Genomic DNA, 20512 nt, shown 5'->3' with positions numbered 1-20512 from the left:
ATCAAGATCCAATAGTTATTCTAAATCAATTTATGGTATATATTATTATGTAATATAACAAAGATTAAGCAATTTCACTATCCATTGACGTCACTTTACGACGCAATCGGAAGTTTCACTTGTAAATGGGACCTAATGATATTCAATATTATTTCCAGCAGAATTTTATCGCAGAACTTGAATCGTTACGGTTAAGTCGGTGGCGAGTTGTTCTGCGGTTAATCACTTCCTCTGTGATCGCAACAGTTTTCTATATAAATCCGCGGACCGAAGCCGTTTGTGCCCGACGACGGAACATTATTAGCGGTCAATCGATGGAATTGGCCATCAAGGTCAGCCATCAGCTGGCTTCGTTCGCGTGTCCCCCCTCTTTTATACTTCCTTCCTCGAAATGAGAACATGTTAACATGGTGAATGGCGTACGATTTTCGTAACTTTTTTTTCGCGATAAGATAAGAATAAAATATTGTAGAAAATGATGACATAGAGCTGTGTTATCGTACTTCGAACACCTGCAGTGTACGAAGTATGTAATAATGTCGGACAAAATATTTCTAAATCTTTCTTAATGCATTTCTTTCTTTTATATAATTTTTCCTTCTTGTTTATAATATCCGGTTGCATAAGACATATATTAAAATAAACAAATAAACAACTGTAGCCAGACCCTAGATAACAGAACGTAAGAAAAAAACAATGGAATCATCGATAATCGATAGCCAGCATCGCAGCATATCTTAAAATCGCTTATCGACAACGAGTCGTATTTCAATATTTTGCAATAGTTACAGGGTTAACCACTGAACTAAAAAATGAGTCTACACAACCACCCCAATCTACGTACAAAATTAAATTCCCTATCCTCCTATCTTCTAACTTCTAAAACAATGTTACCCCATTTAAAAGTCATCAAAAAACAACAAATAAAAAATTCCATCGAATCACGAACCCCCTAAAAAAACCATAAAAACCAACGTCTCGGACGAAGGAATCAAAGATTCAAAAAAGGACCAAGAATCAGGAAGGAAAAGAGTTATGGGGTTGGGGGTGGGGAGTCAGGAAGAGGAAGAGAGCATATGCGTGCGCGTGTCGAAGATATGGAAGCAGGCGGCGGGAGATCTTTGGATCCTCGCCAATCTCCAGACTAACTTAGCGTTGGACGCGTCACCAATATGGCTCATAGACGGTGTTCCCTTAGACCGTATATACTTATAGACGCGGCTTCAGATAACTTCCTTAACACAAAGATAAAATCATCTACATGACGTCACGTGTGGGCAAAGAAATGACGAACGTGTTTACTTTCAAAGCATATCTATAGATCTATAGATATTTACGGAAATTCAATTTAATCATTGTTAAGTCTGAAATATATATTTTGTTTTATTAGTTGTTCATTTTTACTGTACTCTTCTATCTTTAAATAGTGCTCAATCATAACGAATTTTGGAAACAATAATTTCAAAAAATTATATTTTAATTGAGATGGTAATAATATTCAGTCTGTAATTATTTCCTTATAACTTACTTTATTTTAAAAAAATAGGAAAAACAATACAGATGTCTAGAGAAAAATTATTTACTCGCAACTATTGATTATAAAATAAAATACTTTTAGTAAGTTTACTCCTAATTCGATTATTATTTGTTAATAAATTATTTCCTTTATAATATAAACGGATATTGCAATAACGAAAGCTTATAACTTTGATTAAATGGATAATGTGGTTGGGTAAAGCTTGTCCTATAGTACTATAATTTTTAATGTTTATAAAATTACCAATCACTTATCCGATTGTATCGCTTTTAAACATACTGTACAGTATTTTTTATTTTTCGCACCACAAAACCAGCAATATATTCCACAACATCTGATATATATAATGACAGATTTTTGGAATAACTTTTACTTGTTAACCTCACGCGCGCGCACGTGCACTCTGCTCGCTATTGGCGCAGACTACGTGATTTAGGCTCGTAGGTATACACCTGCGTTTTGTAGGCAAAGCCTCGGTGTGTCTTGACAACGTTATATCGCTCTCTCCTGTCTTAGAACGCGGTTACGGTCACGCGAAAATATTTGCCAGATTTAGACGACGGTTAGTCCACGTGGGGGGTTGTAGCTACAACATGGGGTGGAGAGGATTGGTTGTAAAGAATACCCTGGAATTCAAGCGATTTCGAATATACAGACGTTAACCTGCCTGGATAGCTGAACACGGGACTTTATTTCCGCTTCTTTCACGTTCGAGAATGGTAGGAGCAGTCTTGGTGAATTTTTAATAATAATAATACATAATTTAAGCTAGAGGGCCTGCAGTCCTGGGCACCACTTTCCAGGAGCCCTGTTCCGAGCCTTCCATTTTTGTCGCAAAATAATCGAATTAAATATTTTTATTAAAATTCTTTCAATTACTAAAACTTTAATTTCTTATGCATTGTGGTTGAAGTAAAAACTTAAAATAAAAATCATGTTGAGAAATAATGTTTCTCTGAATATACGCGGTGGTACACTGATCGATCAATCATGCCAGAATCACGTCGATTGCAATATTTCCCCGAGAAAGAGCACGATAAAGGTTGTTTTGCGTGGTCTTTCGGTAACACGTGACAAACATGTTTGTTCTAGTTTTGTTTTTTTTGTCACGGTGTAACGGAGAAACGTGTTTTGAATCGAAGTATCACATAATTCTCCCGGCCAGAAGCCCGCCGGCGGGGGTGTGTGTTGAAGTTCCTCGGAGTTCGGGGGTGCAATTTGTCTTCGGCGCGCGCGGCGCAAGAATCTGTTTCAAAGATCGATCGCGGCCACGAATATGCAAACTAACTTATTCTTCTTACGTAACGATGAGCCTGAACGGATTTAGTGGGCGAATATAGAGAACTGTGAGAAATATAGACCACGATGAATATGTGAAATTTGAAATAATAGGTGTTAAATGAATTTAATTTCTTTGGCATTTTAATTGCATTAGGGCTGTAATAGTAATAACTTTTTACAGGCAAATCAACGTAAAGCTTTAAATTGTGTATATATTTAATTCATTTTATATAATAAATATACGTTGATTATTAAAATTGATAAATAACTTAGTACGATTTTTTCAAATTGCGTTTACATCTTTCAACATTACTTTTTAAATGGTACATACAAGCACATGAATTTCTTAAATTTATAATTTCATAAATTTGCTTTGTACAGAATTCATTACACGTTATGTTTTTATTAATTAAAATAAATATAATGGCATTATTAGGGACACTGGCACTAATTGGGGCATTTAATGCAATGTTCGCTATTTCTACGTATTCAGACTTGTCTTGACTGCATTCAATAATTCGAAGGTAGCGATTGTTCCTTCTGAATTCTTGCAGAAGGGATCCAAAGTATTGTTACACCTTCGGTTAGCACTCCTCCAAACTTTGGTACGTGTGACTTAACATACTCTAACTCTGGGGCACAGATATGTTTCTTCGAATTTCCACGAAAAGCATGTACAAGCAATTTTCACCAGAATTGTTCAAATATATACCCCGGTGACAGTTTGTTTGCGGGACAGTTTCGGGTGTTTTCTCCGCGACCCCACTTCTCCTCAACCGTCATTCGAAGTCCCTCCTTATTCGCGTCTACTTCCCAAATCCGCAATTCGGAGCTGATACGAAACGCAATTTGCCGACGGCAGTAAAACTAGATACCCCTCCCTCCCGTCGGACTAACCTCCTCTCAGCTCTTCCTAAAAGCGGAAAATATACGATCCGAAATCGGGCCGGTGGGTCCACGTTAGGGGTGGAGGGATGGAAGAGCTCGTCGACGCTCGTCGGTGACCTGGAAACACGGGCTTTCCCGAATTTTTCCGAGCGCCAGAAAATAAAAACGTTACGAAAACTTTCCGCACGCGAAGTTATCCCATCGATTCCGTCGTCTTAAACGCTCGTTCGACGGTCGCTCGCTTGCGCGGAAATTCGGTGTCGCCGTTAACGAGCCCAGCGATCAGCAAGCTTACTTTTTTTACAAATCAGTCCACAGGTCGTGATTTTTTTAGTGAATGCGAATCTCTTTTTTCTTATAAATCTTTCGTAATAAAATTCTCTGTCGATCTGCTCAGCTTAATTTTTCAATTTCGTTACTGGTTTGTTTATACTTAACGAAATATACAGATTTTCAAGGTGGTCAGTATCCGTGGGATTTTTTGTTGCTAGTTACGAATTTAAAAACATACTTTCGAAATGGCGAATCCAGTATGACGAATTAATACTTTGATTTTTGCAATAATTACCTCATATTTGTAATTGACGTTCCTGAATATCTATACACACTAAGTTTCTTCTAAATAAAAAATTTCGCTTGCCCATATTGGATTCACCATTTTGAATTTTTTACGTTACGTAGTGATTCATTATCTTCGCTCATTTGAAAATCTAGATTTGTATCTCTAAATTGACTCTTCATTATTCAATGAACCTCATCCTCCATCAATTAAACAACACAGAAAATTTCCTATTGGCCCGCCACTCGTCATTAAAAATTCTTTATCTACATAAAAATTCTGCCCATTTCACTTTCCACCACGTGACTGTCCCTGCAAAACCAAAAGGATCTCGACGTTCGATACGTCGTGCAGGGGGGGGGGGATGGGCCGGATCGATAAACAACAATTAAGGCCGAAAGCTTCGGTTGAGGTAAAACGCGATACCTTTTAGCGACGCTTAATTACAGTTCAGTGCCACCGTGCAAGGGGTGAGGGTAGGGGGTAGGTTTCGAAAGGCAGGAGGGATAAAGGTGAAAAAGGGGGTGGGGGGGCGAAAGAAAGAAGAGAAAGACGATGGAAGGGAGAACGGAAGAAAAAGGACACGGGGAGGGGGGTGAGGAGCGTTTGGAGCCAGTTGCGAATTTGCATACAAACGAGTTTGGGATTTCATTCGAATCGGACGCGTGTATTTGCACCATTATAAACATTTCATTGCGGTCCCCTCTACCCTGGATTGCTACGCTGGGACGACACAAGGGAATAATGTAGCTCCTTCCACTACGGAATGGAAGAGGTTGCGTTCTGATACACGGCTTCGAACCGCAACGACCGAGAATACACTGTGCGAGACTCGCGTTAACCTCGTGAATCAGTGACGTTGAACTCCGCGGTGAATGCGCTCGATTCGTATTTAATTCGGGAATTTCAAGAGGTACATATTATGCGGCAGCCTGTTGTTGCGTCGAGTGTATTATCGAACCGATGAATTCTTTGCTGGTAGAGAGAAGTCAAGTACTACATCGGTGTGCAATGGAATAAGTGGTAGAGGAAGTGCAGCATATTTGGAATACCAGTTTGTGTAAAATTAATAAGAAAAATTGTGGCAGAGAATGGGAACGGGTGAAACTAAATATTATCGTAGGGAAACTCGGAAACTTTTGTATTTCAAAGTCTCTGTAATAATGATGAACGAGAAGTAACGAAAAGTTTGGTGCAATTGAAAAGTGACACGAAGTAACGATTGTAACGAAGTAATTTTGAATAGTGGTATTCCAATTTACCTTCACTTTATAAAATTGAAAGAACGAATAAATAAGAAATTTATTTTCTCTTGTGATCGAATCAGGCATAAAAATTTCCATATATTTATTATTGCTGTTATTTAGTCAGAATCTATGTCTCTGGCAGAAGTTCCTTATGCGTTAATAATTCAGAGTTACTGTTCTTTATAAAGATTCAAAAAAAAAAAAAAAATCGTCTTTCAGTTTCAAAGCTCGCTCAGCCGTAAGATTTACATCCTCTCTTTATGGAACACCATTGTTTATCGATGCGTAGTAAGTCCCTTCGTTAAATATTCATGCAACGGCTTAAGTTTTTTACTCCTCTTCGCGTTCTATTCCCAAGCAAGAGAGTATAAAAGAACGTAAAAGTATTCGAATATTTCACGGCGATCGTTTTTTATATTTATGGCGGCCACGGTATAAAGGGCGCCGCGAGTTAAACGTGTCATCGAGTCACTCATAGACCCACCGCCGACCACCCACCGGTTGGATATTTTTATGGGCAATAACATCGTCGAAGTATATCGCGAAACTTGATCAAACTATCGGACTTCGTGTCCCGCGAGTGGTGTGTCTCGCCTCGAGCTATATACACTCGAGTTATCCGTACGAAAATCCCCATCGTGGAAGCGATTAAACACTCCGACTAATTAATTGCTATCCCGTCGATCGATATCTCACAAAATTCCGCCTTCCGTCCCTTAGATACGAGTATATTATCGATGAATCGACGTTTTAGTCAACGATCCTTCAGATCAATAAAAAGTAAATTTTGTTTTTTTCTAAGAGATTTCTGAAATCCTGGCTTAATTAACGCTTCTACGATAACTACCGAATTTTTTTCCTACCAAACAAGATAATTTAAATATTCCATTCATTTATTAACCGCATATTTATTCCATGGGTAAAACTTGTAAAATAACTATTCTCGTGAAGGCCTCCGTTTCGATGAAATTCGGTTTCCTAACCTAACCCAAGTGCCATTAGTTATTGTTACTCGAATCAATATTCATACATATTAACAGAACTGTAGTATCATTTCCCATATAACAATAATTATATGCAAATACCTACGACAGAAACATTGTAGGATCAATAAAAAACAATACCGTGCACCACCTTCTAAGTAAATTTTACTACAAGTAGGTACAGACAGCAGTGATCAGACACAATAACCAGACCTACTCAATAGCACACGCGTTCTCGACAGTTTCAAGTTGCGTTTTCCCCTAAAAAGAGACTGAGATACCAGAGAAAATTTCATTCGAAATTCTCGTCCTGCTTTTGCCCGCAGAATCGCTTCACCTCTGTAATTCAGTCATGAATTACACACATGAAACGTGAGAAATTTACGAAATTTCGCAAGCATCCGCGGGCGGCGCATCGTCCGTGATCAATGGCGGACCAGCTATCTTTAGAGCGGCGCTTCGCAACAACGGCGTCGCGCGCGCTCGACCGACGACAAAAATAATTGTAAACAACCGGGGGGCACTCCTTAACGCCGTGACGCAATAGCCGCGCGTTTGTTTGGCCAAGTCTGAGGCCGGGAATAAAGAGGCAGGCGCGATGCTCGACGGAGAGACGGAAAGAGAGAGCGAGCACTAGCGATGGGATCAAGTTTAACACGTACTCGTGAATACACTGCGAACTTTCATGTAAAATTACATTTTATAATACTTCTGAAACTCCTACATTTACTCGTGTCTTTATACTTTTTAAATTTTCTTCCTACATATTCGTTCTACTTTACTTGTACATTTTTCTTCTGCTTTTCTTTTGCATTTTCTTTCTACTTTTCTTTCTATGCTCTTTCTTATGAATAATGCAACTAGAAAATATAGGAATCTCTATCTTGTTTGGAGTATAGTTTAGGTTCAGAGTGGAACAGATAATTCGTGAGATCTGATGAAAAGGTTCGTATCTTTTTTATCATTGGTGCACAATTACTTTTCCCCTGACGCCTGTTAATATCCAACTTTTGTTAGGAAGGATCCATAGTATCACTGATGTGAAGTGGACCCCTCCACGTTATCAGTTGAGAAATTGAAGTATTCCCAACCGAAAGTTCACAAAAAAAGGAAAGAATGACAAGAAAAAGGTCTGCTTATTATCATTAGTTTCGACTAAAAAATAACAAGATGCCCCATACGCATCAGTCTCACAATTCTGAAATAACAATTTAATGGCCTGAGCATTAAAAGCTTAATTGGTTCATCGTATTATTGTTACTGGTTTTTATGATCCAGAAAGGATTCTCAGTTTTTTAACACGAATCTTCCTGTCTTATAAACACAGAATTAATGATACCTAGTCGCGATGTGTTCGTTCCCATCGCTGACGGGATGGTTAATGGGGAAAAAGCGAGAGTGCTCTCCTCGCCCTTTGATTTCCTCCTCGTTCTCCCTCCGCTCCGATGGCTCTCTCATTCCTGCGCCGGTAAAGTGTGTCAGCGACACCGAAAATAATCCCGGTGGCGGTTCGTTAAAAATATTTTCAAGCCGCTCGCGCCGAAGAGGATCGAGAGAGCCTCGCGACGACGACGTGCATGAGATCCGCACACAGACACACACTCTGGCTCCGTAGGAAGACACCGTTATGTCAATGCCGGCGTCAGCGTGCGATAGAAAAACGAAAAGAACATTTTTCTTTCTTCACACGGACGTCAATGACCCGCTGCACCGGGATCCGCGTTGCGATAGAAATCGCCGTACCAAAGATGGGCAAATTCATTATCTGGATAAAGAGTTTCAAGTTACAAATAAAAGATAAGAAAGTACGTCGCCATTTTGAATTGAGTAAACGTGGAAATTCCAATTATTGGCAGTAAATCCTCGATGAGTGTTCAAAGGCTCCTGGACATTGATTATTAAATATTTCATAAACTAATAATCATAAACAGTAAAAACAAATATCATCCAAGTTCAATCACTGTGCCAAACATAATTAAAAAGTCAGTATTACACCTGGGGACATCTCCCTTGTCAATGCCGAAGCGCTTCGAACACTCATCAAGGATTTCCTGTACTCCCGTTTTACGGACATTTCCTATAAATTTCACGAATTTCATTCGGCCAAATGAATTTACAACCTCGTCAATTCCATCCGGTTAAATGGAATTATACGAATTTCATTAAGTTAAAATCGAATTAAAATCCGTAATACCTATTCCCGTTACATATTCTGGCAAGAATAAAAATTCCCTCCACAAGAAACAAATTATCCAATGTCGGATACCGTGCAACGACACAGCACAGGCGGTCTTCCTAAATAAGAAATTACTTTATTTTCCCGTACGAAACTGCTTCGATAAATCGTGCCCCGTGAAGCGTTCCAGCCTCCGTCTGCAACGTCCGTTTTCCTTCGCGAGGCGAAACGATCTCCGTTAGCTCCGCGAAGATTAAACTCTCCCCCACCCCCGTCATATTTACAATCTCATAACCCGGCTGTGTCTATGTTCGATTAATTTCCCGCGTATTCTTGCCCTACGAGCAACGGGAAACGCGTGTATTACGCTTTTCCCCTCCACGATTTATTGTCCACTTTGAACCGACAGAGCGCACACGTTCGACTACTACACAGCTACTACGGTCGCACGGAGCGTTGCACCGCCGGTTTTTTCGCCGCAGCTCCGCCACGGTTCCCACTTATAAATTGCTGATTTACACGACCGCGATAATACCATTACGGTCGCGGGTTTCCTCGTTGCGCGACGCCGCGTTCCTTTTTTTTTTCTCTGTCTCTCTTTTCTCTAGTTTTTTGCCGTTGGTCGAGCAACGGCAATCCGCAGCTCGGTAAAAGGCGTATTACTCGGGGGGGGGGGGGAAACTGAGCTCCTTTTTGCCGCCGTCGCCGCGACATTCCGCGTTTACTCTTCCACCTTAAACGACCCTTGCAAAACGCGAGGAGCGTTTCCCGTGGTGTACAGCGTGCACCAGCGGTCGTGGAACACGATTGTATCGTTTGGGATTTATTTGCGTAGAAATTATATATAATAACTTACAATGTAATGGAAAATCAGACTGTGCAAGAGGATGTCCTATTTAAATCGACCCACTCGAATGGTCTCTGAAAGTATTGACGATGTTAAAGAATGTTTCAGACAGAAGTTAAATGGTATTAGGGAGTGGGGAACTATTTTCTGTTGGGAAATAGTCTGAATGGGTCGGAAGATTAATAGTTTAAGAATTACAAAAATTATTAAAACGAATGATATTCTCAGATCAGATCTTCATCCCCAAAATTAACCCAGAAGCAACTCCCACAATTCGACCTGATTTCTAGGACAAGTCCACATTAAACTAACGGTAAATTTTCTACACTAACCTTTATACCCAAGGACTACCACCAATATTAAAAGAAGAATATAACATTTCCAATTCCAGTGGTTAGATCTTCATCCCCAAAATTGACCCAGAAGCAACTCCCAAAATTCGACCTGATTAAACAAGCAATAAATTTTCTACACTAGACTTCATACCCAAAGACTACGTTTAAACTTGAACTTGAACTTTACTTAAAACTACGTTAAGATTCGACCGTACATTTCCGAAAAAAGCCCCTATATCCCAAACTTAACGACAAATTTTCCAATTGCCCTTAGGAAACCTACAAACCACATACACACAGTACAAGCAAGATGATTGGTAGTGGTTTCTCGTCCGTCGCGAGAATGTCGCTCCCGCGGGACGCCTATGGCGGCGAAAAGGGTTGTAGAGTGGGGGGAACGCGACACGGAGGGCGTACGGAGGCGTCTTCCACGTGGGCAAGGACGAAAGGGGGGCCCCAGGTCGCGGCTTGTCTCGTCGACGAGATACATTTCTTATTGGTGGGTCGCGCATTGTGCCCCGCGGCCTCTATACGTTTCGCTAAGGAGGCGAAACAGCCGGCGAAAATATATACTCTTATTTCGCCTCACGACCGCGACCGTAAAGCCTGGCACCGATGATAAAATCTTCCTGATAATTTATACGAGCTGGGACGCACGACCGGATGCGACAATGGCTGTATGTACGTACGGTACCGCGAGGCTGTGCATAGGCGCAGACACCGTGAACGTTTTTCTTCATCCGTTTTCCGTGTTATTTCTGTTGCCCGTTCCTTATTTTTCTGCCGTGCGACACCCTACTGGCTTTCGCTGTTTGTGTAGACAGGTGTACTTTAGGGTTTACGCACCTTTGAACGGTTAAATGAGAGGGAAAATGAAAAAATTTGTGGTGTATGTGCAGAATTATTGTTTATTAAAAATGCAACATATACTGTAATAGTAATTTCTGGAAAATCAAGCTATATGTTAATAGACAAAAAATGGCTGGGATTTGAGAACGTTTTACTCGAAATGCTGCTTTCAAAATCGGTACTAGGAATATTTAAAAGACTACTGAACCAATTTGGATCAAACTTTGTGCAAATTCTTGAAACTAAATGTCGTAAGTTTTGTCGAATTTATTCTGTAGGTTAGATCTCTTTTTATTAGCACTTGCTAGAAATCCTATATTATTTATCTACTTAGCTAGTTGAACAATAATGCCATTGCTATTATAACGTTATTGCTGTAACTCAATATCGTACATTTTATAGTTTCAGTCTGAGCTATTTTCGTGATAAAAGCCCAATTTTGTTGTTTGAATAGTCCCTTCAGTTACCGTTCTGTTTAAGTTCTCCTTAACAACGGTTTTTATTCAATGTTTTACGTCCCTTTCTCTCGTTTCCACCACACACGATCGCGCTCCTGTCATTCTCGTCCCTTTCATCTTCCTTTCCTCTCCCTTAGCACACAAGCGACGTGGTTAGGTGTGGTGTCGACGCTGGTTATATTCCACAGACATCGAGCCGAGACGACGGTGTTCACGGTGACGTAGACCGCCCTAAGGGCCGTTTTCATCGTGACACTGATCACCCTAGTTCAGTATCGACGATTTTCAGGGCCGCCGTGGGCGCAATTATCGAGCCCTTCCGCCACCGTTGCCGAGAACTTCCTGCTCCTTGCGTGTAATTTCGGGGTTTAATAAATAATTAGCCACGTGGCTTGCTGTTCTGCGCCCCCTAACAGGCTACAGCAGTCACCCTGCACTATAAACTATAATTTATCGGGCCAGGGATGTTATTTAATCGAAAATTGGAATTTTTTAGCTTAACTTACTTTCTGTGGTTATTTTATACGTGATAGAAGAGTAAACGAGACGAAGATAACAGTTAACATAAATCTTCCACTGTTGTCACGTCGTTACAACTCGATTTCGTCCTGAAACACCCTGTACGTTTTCCCAAGCTTCCAAAACATCTTATACAATGTTCTCATGCCTTCAAAACGCCCTATACAATTTTAGTAAGCTTCTAAAACACCCTATATAATTTTCCCAAGCTTCCAAAGCACACTATGTAATTTCCCCAAGCTTCCAATACACCCTACACAATTTTCTCAAGCTTCTAATACACCCTATACAATTTCCCCCAGCTTCCAATACAACCTATACAATTTTCTCAAGTTTTCAGAGCACACTATACAATTTTACCAAGCTTCCAATACACCCAACACATTTTCCCCCAGCTTCCAATATACCCTATACAATTTTCTCAAGTTTTCAAAGTACACTATACAATTTTCCCAAGCTTCCAATACACCCTACACAATTTTCTCAAGCTTCCAATAGACCCTACACAATGTTCTCATGCCTTCAAAATGCCCTATACAATTTTACTAAGCTTCTAAAACACCCTATATAATTTTTCCAAGCTTCCAAAGCACACTATATAATTTCCCGACGCTTCCAATACACCCTACACAATTTTCTCAAGCTTCCAATACACCCTATACAATTTCCCCCAGCTTCCAATACACCCTACACAATTTTCTCAAATTTTCAGAGCACACTATACAATTTTCCCAAGCTTCCAATACACCCTATACAATTTCCCCCAGCTTCCAATACACCCTATACAATTTTCTCAAGTTTTCAGAGCACACTATACAATTTTCCCAAGCTTCCAATACACCCTACACATTTTCCCCCAGCTTCCAATAGACCCTATACAATTTTCTCAAGTTTTCAGAGCACACTATACAATTTTCCCAAGCTTCCAAAACACCCTACACATTTTTCCCAATCATCCAAAACACCCTACACAATTTCCCCAAGCTTCCAAAACACCACCAAACCCACCGTTTCAGTACAGTCTACACCCACGGAATACAGCTTGCGATTTCCCTTCCGCGCAAAAACAACCAGCAAACTCGTATCGAACAGTTCTCCCACCTCCTTCCCCCAGTTCCCTCGTGTTACTTTAATTAAACCCGGACGCTAAGTGTGTGTCCAATACCGTGTCCGAAGTCCGAAGGAAATTATCGAAACAATCCCAGAAACACCATATTTTCCCTCGATTATAAAACCCCTGGCCAAACCGTGGGAGGGAGATCTCCGTTGATCCCAGACCACCCAGAAGTCAACGTCGAGTCTACGGGGAAGGGGTGTCGTGTGACGTAGAAAACGCGAACAATTTCCGTGTCGCGGGAACCGGGACGGTTGAATTCGATGTCGGTGAATTGAAAATGAAATACGAAAATTGGCCAGCGTTTTTCGGGTGTTATTGGACACGGGGCTGCGCGCGTGGTTGCCCCGACTCGCGAAAGGCGGTGTTCGATATCGATTCGATAGGGACAAGCCTGGCGAGGGGGTTGAATTCCCGTGGACACGCTCGCTGCCTCTCGGATCCCCGGGATTGTTACCGCTTATATTTATGAGCCGCAGCTGTCTGATCGCGTCTACAATTTACTGGTCGTGCGCGCATCCCGCGCACCTGCGTTTTTAAAATTATCTCGCGAAAAGCCCCCACGGACAGTATTACCGTATGACACGAATTATTCGATCGTATCGAGCATGGTACACACACCCCCTCTGCCTTGGCTATTTATCATTTTGTCGACCGTCCGGTAACGCGTTTCGACGCCACCCCCTTCACCACCCCCCTACCCCTAACCAGGTGAAATACGGCCGAAACTCGCGACAGGGAATCCCCGGTTCCGTTGACGTGTTAATGCAGGCGATGGGAAGTGGGTCTCTGGTAATCTCGCGTTAGACTGTCTTCGGGGAGTTGATATGTCAGTGAGTCGTGTTTGTTATAGTCATCGAATGCTCGAGGTATGTACCCTCACGAGCAAACTCGGTTTCCGCTAGGGGAAAATGTGGCGTAAGAGGAATCCTTCTTGGTAAATTTATTTCGAGCACCGAAATAAATGTTATATTGAATGTTAATTTGACATAAATTTCAATAATTCTCGATACCAAATTTTAGGAGGCCCTTCTTCAACGTCACTTTTTCCCTTAGCGGAAACCGAGTTTGCTCGTTGGTGTACACTAACCGAACAAAGGTATGGGAGCAGAATTCAGGATTTAATGGTCCAGTGACTAAGAACAGTAAATCCTCGACGAGTGTTCGAGGGCTCCTCGGCGCTGAACATTAAATATTTTATGAATTAATGGCCATGTGCGGCTGAAACAAATATCATTGGCTGCGGAATGCCAAGCTCTATCACTGGGCTAAACCTGGTTAGAAATTTAGCGTTGCACCTGGGCCTGTGCTTGTACCACCAGGGAGCCTTCGATCACTCTTCGAGGATATACTGTATTGTCTTAAGATGTAATAAGAGTTACGAAATCAGTAGATATCAAAATCATGTCCAATCAGTTTTAACACATTACATTTATCGAATCTTTGTAGAACTATTTCTGTGTACTGGTGGTCTAAGGGGATTAAACTATTAGTTGTGTGGTACTGATGGAGATTACAGGATACCAACGCTGGATTGTGTATTAACGATGACTATAGTCACCCAACACTGACTTATGTACTAACGGTGACTGTAGCCATTGAACGCTGAATTCTCTACTAACGATGATTATAGTCAACTAACACTGATTTATCTACTAACAGTGACTATAGTCATCGTTAGTAGATAATTCAGCGTTGAATGACTACAGTCACCGTTAATACATAAGTCAGTGTTGGGTTAGATCTGGGTTAGGTACTAACAGTGATTTATAGTCTATTCATGTACTAATTTATGTCTGATTTATGTACTAACAGTGACTATAGTCATCGTTAGTAGATAATTGAATGACTACAGTCACCGTTAGTACATAAGTCAGTGTTGGGTTAGGTCTGGGTTAGGTACAAACAGTGATTTATAGTCTATTCATGTACTAATTTATGTCTGATTTATGTACTAACAGTGACTATAGTCAACGAACGCTGAATTGTGCACCAACGGTGACTATAAGCAACCAACGGCTAATTCATGAACTAACAGTGCCCATAAACACTAAACCCTGCAGTTGTATATTAACGATGATTATAGTCACTCAACTATAGTGACTATAAACACGTATCAAAATGTGTTCCTGGTTATATTACTTATCATCAGACGCAGATAAATCTGTCGAATCTTATCGTCACACAGGATATTGTCCCAGAAATGTTCTTCAGGAAAAACCGTTGAAAAAATGTCCTGCAATGTGTATCGCGGATCTCCTTGACCCGCGGCAGCAGCTTTTCTCCGACATTTCGAGGACGGAGCAACGCGTCCAGGCATTTTATGAATCGTAACTCGCGGCAGACGCGATAGAAGTCGCGTGAAAGTCTCGTTAAACTAGTTTTCACGCGCGATCGGCCGACCTTCGACCTATTGGCGTCGGATATATCCGCGCCAGCCGGCGGCCGAGGCGTATATCAAATTGTTTGCTGTTCACGAATTCTACGGCGACGTGTGCACCCGTCGTAGGTTTTTTATCGCACCTTTTGCATGGCCAACCCCCTCCGAACAGACGAAAATTGTCTCTGGGATATCGGGTGATCGGTAGAGGCAAGAGAATATCTCGGCCCTTCGACGACAACCGTCGCAAAAAAAACATTTTTAAACATGATTCTATTTTTTGTACGATAGATAAATATTTACAATGAAGGAGCCAGCTCCGATTTCGATGATTTTTTAATATTTTGTGAAGGCCACCCTCCTGAGTGACCGTCAGAAATTTTCAGTTATCAAACTTTGTTTATTAAAAAGTTATTAAGAGAATAGTGATACCTTTTTCTTGAACTGTATCCAATCAACTTTGAATGTTTTTTTTTTCTTGGCCTGTGTTTCATCAAGTCTGAAGCATTACACTGATCGGAGTTGGTTAAAGATAGTTAAAGAACAAAAGTAACTCTTTTTGATAATAATTTTTTTTAGAAATGGCGTCAAAGTTTTTTATTATTGCATCTTATTCTACTTACGATGAATTATTTCTTGGTACACTTAATATTTCTGTAGTTCTCTACACCATCAAAGTCTTTACCGAATAAATAAATAAACTATATCGAGTGTAAGAAAGTACAATAGAACGTTAGAAGCTTTTCGACTAACTTGTTATTATGTTTCTTGTTGCAGATGAAGTAGACGTGATCGGTTATACGAGCAACCAGTCGGACACCGATGATCACAGCAGCGTGCAGAGCAGCAGCGACAGTGGCGTCGCAATGTCCACCTCCAGGCTGACCCTTTCCGAAATGATGGACAATCTTTAGGTAGGCGAACGCATTTCATTCGTCAATAACTATTATTCTTTAAAACCTCATAGTATATAAAATACATTTCAAGAAATAGTATATAAAACCATCTCATCCCCAGTTCAGGATCACTTTCAAAATTATTACTTTAAAAGAAAAGCACTCACTAATCTGCCATCTTTTAAAATAAAAAATTGAAACCTTTAAAACATTGTTCAACGTGAAAAGAATTCGTTGCAGTTTAGATAATATCTTCTTAGATCAATTAGATTCTTTAATCGAGACGAACCAACGTACTCTTGTCGACTAAATTTTGTCTTCGACCATCCCCAAACACATTGCGCTGTTGAAAAGAATACATGTTGCAAAAAAACCAATCGAGAAACTCTGCCGAATTCTCGCGGGAAGGCGAAGCACAAAGCTGCGAAGTTAAACGAACTGGCTGGCGTCGTTCTTTGGTACGAGTCCAAAATGAATTTTTCGGTACGTTGCAGCAGCATCGTAATGCGTTGTTTCGTTCGATATGTTTACCTTTTTTTTTTCTCTTATTTTTTTTTTTCTCGATCGCGTTTCGACTCGAGTTTGCTGAAAATTGCGACTGGGCACAAAGAAACCACGAGTTTTTGCTGGTGTGCCGTTGGCTCGAATTCGGATTTCGCTGTCGGGAACTCGAGCGTTCTTTCGACCGATGTGTGTTCTGTTTTTTCGACACTAATTGCATTTAGAATCACGCTCGAACAATGGTAGCAGAACAAATAAACGAACGCGCGCGTTATTTCTTTTTTTTTTTTATTTCTCGCTTTACGCCCGACGACGTATTAAAGTCACGATCTCAAAATTTAATAGCGTTGAAAAAGGCACACGGGGTTGCGAAAGAGCATCCTCGACGCAACGTTCGTCTGAATGGACGCCATTTTGCAGACTCCGGGGTGTATACAGAGGAGTTTATAAATGCGGATAGCATTGCCCCCCGCGTACAAAGACTATTTTTAAAGTCTCATAACGGCGGGTTTCGAGCTGTTCGGGTAATAACTTTTCAGAATTATCGCGCGGGCAAACTGCTGCGTTTAACGTGTTCCCCTTAATTAACGGAGTGTCTTTCGTGCTTCACGCGTGTTTCAGAGTTACGGGTGCGTTTTTCTCGGATTGTTCAGCGAGTACCGTAACGATACTTCGGAAGGTTCTACGTAAATTGGGAAACAAAAAATACAGAGGAAAAGAATTGAAAACTGAGGGGTCTGGGTCCTTCCTGTTTTATTGTTACGTAAGAAATCGATTAAATAAAATATATTCCAGATTAATGAGTGCAGTTAAGGAAAGATAGAAATTTTTAATGCAGAACTGTTATTGGTTATTTGAACTGAAAAACTATTTTTACACGCCTATAGAACATCTTTGAAAATGTCATTTGTTTTGGAAATAGTACTAAAGATGGTTTTCTGTGACCCTTTTATATTATTAGGAACCCTATTAGATTCTAACTAGTGTTAAGCTTGGAAGATCCTTCGATTTCTTAGAATATTTATGATTATAATTACAACATTTCCAATATACTGACGTATGTGTAAGCGGAGATAGGCTTCACTTACCAACGAAGATCGTTCCAAACTTACACGTCACTAGACTGCGGATTTTATGCATTTGCAGCCCATTTATTGTGAAATACAATAAGTAGAGTCATTAATAATAAAGTACTCCGGCGTACGAAGTGGTAAAAAAAATCATAAAGCAAGAGGTTAACAAAAGAAACAACTTCCTACATTTGTTCTTATCTTTATAAATTTCTTCGCAAAATATAATTTCACCTAAAAATCCGCAGTCTTACACATCAGTAAGCTATGCCAGTTACCATACCCGTCAAGTAAACCAAAAAAAAAGAAAAATTAAAGGTGTGAAACCACTCCCTAAAACTCCAAATTACCAATCCTCCACTATCGAGCATCCCTTACGCAACCTCGGCACAGACAACGAAGAAAACATTACAAGCATTTCCTTTAAAAAAAAAAAAAAAAAAAGCAGAAGCGCAGAATGTAAATCTCTCCCTTTTTGTCCCGTGGTGGGGATGAGAATACGGCGGGAGGGTTGCACCGGGTGTAAAAAGCAACAGATCCACGACAAATAAATTCTCACGTCCGTACCTCTGGGCTATTTGCAGACAAAGAGATGGCGCGGTGGCGGCGGCGGCGGAAGAAAGTGGAGGGGGAGAACTTGGGGTCGCGGAAGAAGGCGAAGAAGAACCGGAGGTTGAAGAAAACCAGGCGAAGAACGGGCCAGAGGAGGGGGTGGGAGGGAGGTTTGGATGCAGATGGAAGAAGGAACGAGCGAGGAGCAGGAAAAGAAGAACAAGAAAGGGCGAAAGAAGCCGTCGGAGCGTGCGAAGATCGACGGCAAGCGCGAACTATCAGCTCGCGTATACGCTGCGCGCACGCACCCCTTTTCTACCCTCTACGGGGGTCACATGTTAGCCGAACGATCCAGGGAAAAAGAAGAAGCTTCGAGGGGGTGGGGGCACGTTGAAGCGGTGTGTGTGCACGCGTATACGATCTCATACAGGTGGTGGTCTCTGCGAGGAGCACGTGGAAGAAACAACAACCAATGAAAAAAAAGAAAAAAAACAATGGAAACGAAACCTGTCGGAGGAACGAAAGTGGAAGGGATGGGGTAACTTTGGAATTCGAGGAAACTGACTGGGCACGGAGAATGAAGATATCGGGAAAAGCCACCCTTGTCTCAGAGAGAAAGAGAGAGAGAACTACGTCCAAAATGGAATCCTCGAGGAAGAATCGCGTACAAAATGGCGGATCGCGAGACGGAATATACGATGTAAATTGACGACGATGTAACTGTACATATTTTTAAGGGAGACCAAATTTATCGAGAGGTGGTAGAATATCTTAAGCGGGGAAAATTCCGGGGGCGTTTCTTTCTCGACGGATTGCCCTTCGTGAACGCGGGGGTGGGTGGACGAAGTATCGAAGTTTTGTTTGGAGTGGCGATCGTCGCTGTTGCATCGTGGATCCTCGATGGATCGGTCAGAGACAGCTTCGTTGTCGATATATATATATATATATATATATATATATATTACCTGTAGAAGATTCTTGTTTCTCTGAGCGATTCCACGGAGATGAAAAAAATTCGAAGTGAACTTTTATTTCGGCAGTTACGGGTAGTTGTGAGATCGCGACACACGGAGCAACGTTGTCGCGAGCCCTCGTTGCTCCGTTTGACGATCGTACGATCGACAGCGAGCAGATCGCTCGACCAAACCGATTCTATAATGTCTCCGTGGCGAATTATTGGCGACTAATCATGCTTGCGAACCAAGGGGAAAGGGACAGGAATTCGCCGCTCCTCGCCGATCATTTTTTGTTTTCTTTCTTTTTCTTCTTTCTATCTGTTTCGCTTTTGATTTCGAAACACGTTTGTGTCGCGACTGCGTGGCCCAGGGTTATATATATATATATATACGTCCATCGCGTTTCTTTGTTTGCTTCGACGAGATATCATGTTAGTTTTTCGAACTTTGTTCACACACACACACACACACATACACACATGGAAATCATCGCACGAACCTCGGAGAAATCCGACTCGACGGAAGTCACACGCAATCAGTCGTGTCTAATCGTTCGCGTTGAAACACCGTGTCTAAATCCACCACATTTTTCTATCACGCTTCAACGGTTCCGTGGATTATCAATATAATCCCGACCTATCCGATTACATTTCTCCCAGGCGTTGAAATCACACCGTTTACGATCCAATCGACGTTTATCATTCACTTCCGTCGTGTTCTATGCTGCACGAGAAAGGAAAGATCGAGAAAACAAAATATTTATCTACGGGAGGAAAACTTCCGTCGTGTTGGTTGCTGCAGGAGAAAAAAAGATCGAAAAAAACAAAACATATGTATATATATATATATACACACGGGAGGGAAAAAATCATTGTGAAAAACGCGAAGAGAAAACGTGTGGCACGCCGAAGAACGAAGGGCACAATCACAGCTGACGTGCAGCACGTCGAGCGAAGAAAAATCAAGGCCGAGAGTGCCGGAACGGAGCTTATTTCTATTTTTTTTCTTTTTTTCAAACTAGAACCAGAGAGAAAAAGGGGTTGATCGCGAACGAACCCGCGGAGACGGATTTCTTCGTGAACTCTACGGTTTTTTAATTAACCGTACCTACGGGAACACAGAAGGGAAAAACGGGAAATATTCCACGAGGCACGTGAGCCGAGAACAGGGGGGGGGGGGGTTGCGGGAACGCGAAAGGAAAATCGTAAAAAAAATTAATGGTACACAAAGACACGCAACTAATGTAAGACCACCACGTACACGCATTTCATACACACTCATGTTACAAACACACACGGTTCTCATCGCGGAATATACGAAAAATGAGGGTATGAAAAATTCCCGAAAAAAAAAACGATAAAACA

At 41.2% G+C, this 20512-nt stretch overlaps 1 protein-coding gene across 1 annotated transcript in view; it reads left to right on the top strand.

Moving 5' to 3' along the window:
• LOC107190606 (max-interacting protein 1-like) overlaps positions 1-19055 on the top strand; it is a 198458-nt gene extending 179403 nt beyond the window's left edge. The window contains exons 5-6 of the mRNA XM_015579434.1: positions 15951-16087; positions 18225-19055. Of these exons, the coding sequence (XP_015434920.1) occupies positions 15951-16087 (137 nt within the window). The 3' untranslated portion in view covers positions 18225-19055. The remainder of the gene's footprint in view (positions 1-15950; positions 16088-18224) is intronic.
• The last annotated feature ends 1457 nt before the right edge of the window (positions 19056-20512 follow it).

Source organism: Dufourea novaeangliae, unplaced genomic scaffold, assembly GCF_001272555.1.
Source record: "Dufourea novaeangliae isolate 0120121106 unplaced genomic scaffold, ASM127255v1 scaffold187, whole genome shotgun sequence".
Lineage (NCBI taxonomy): Eukaryota > Metazoa > Arthropoda > Insecta > Hymenoptera > Halictidae > Dufourea > Dufourea novaeangliae.
Note: the sequence above shows the minus strand (reverse complement) of the source record. Positions and strands in the feature narration are given on the sequence as shown.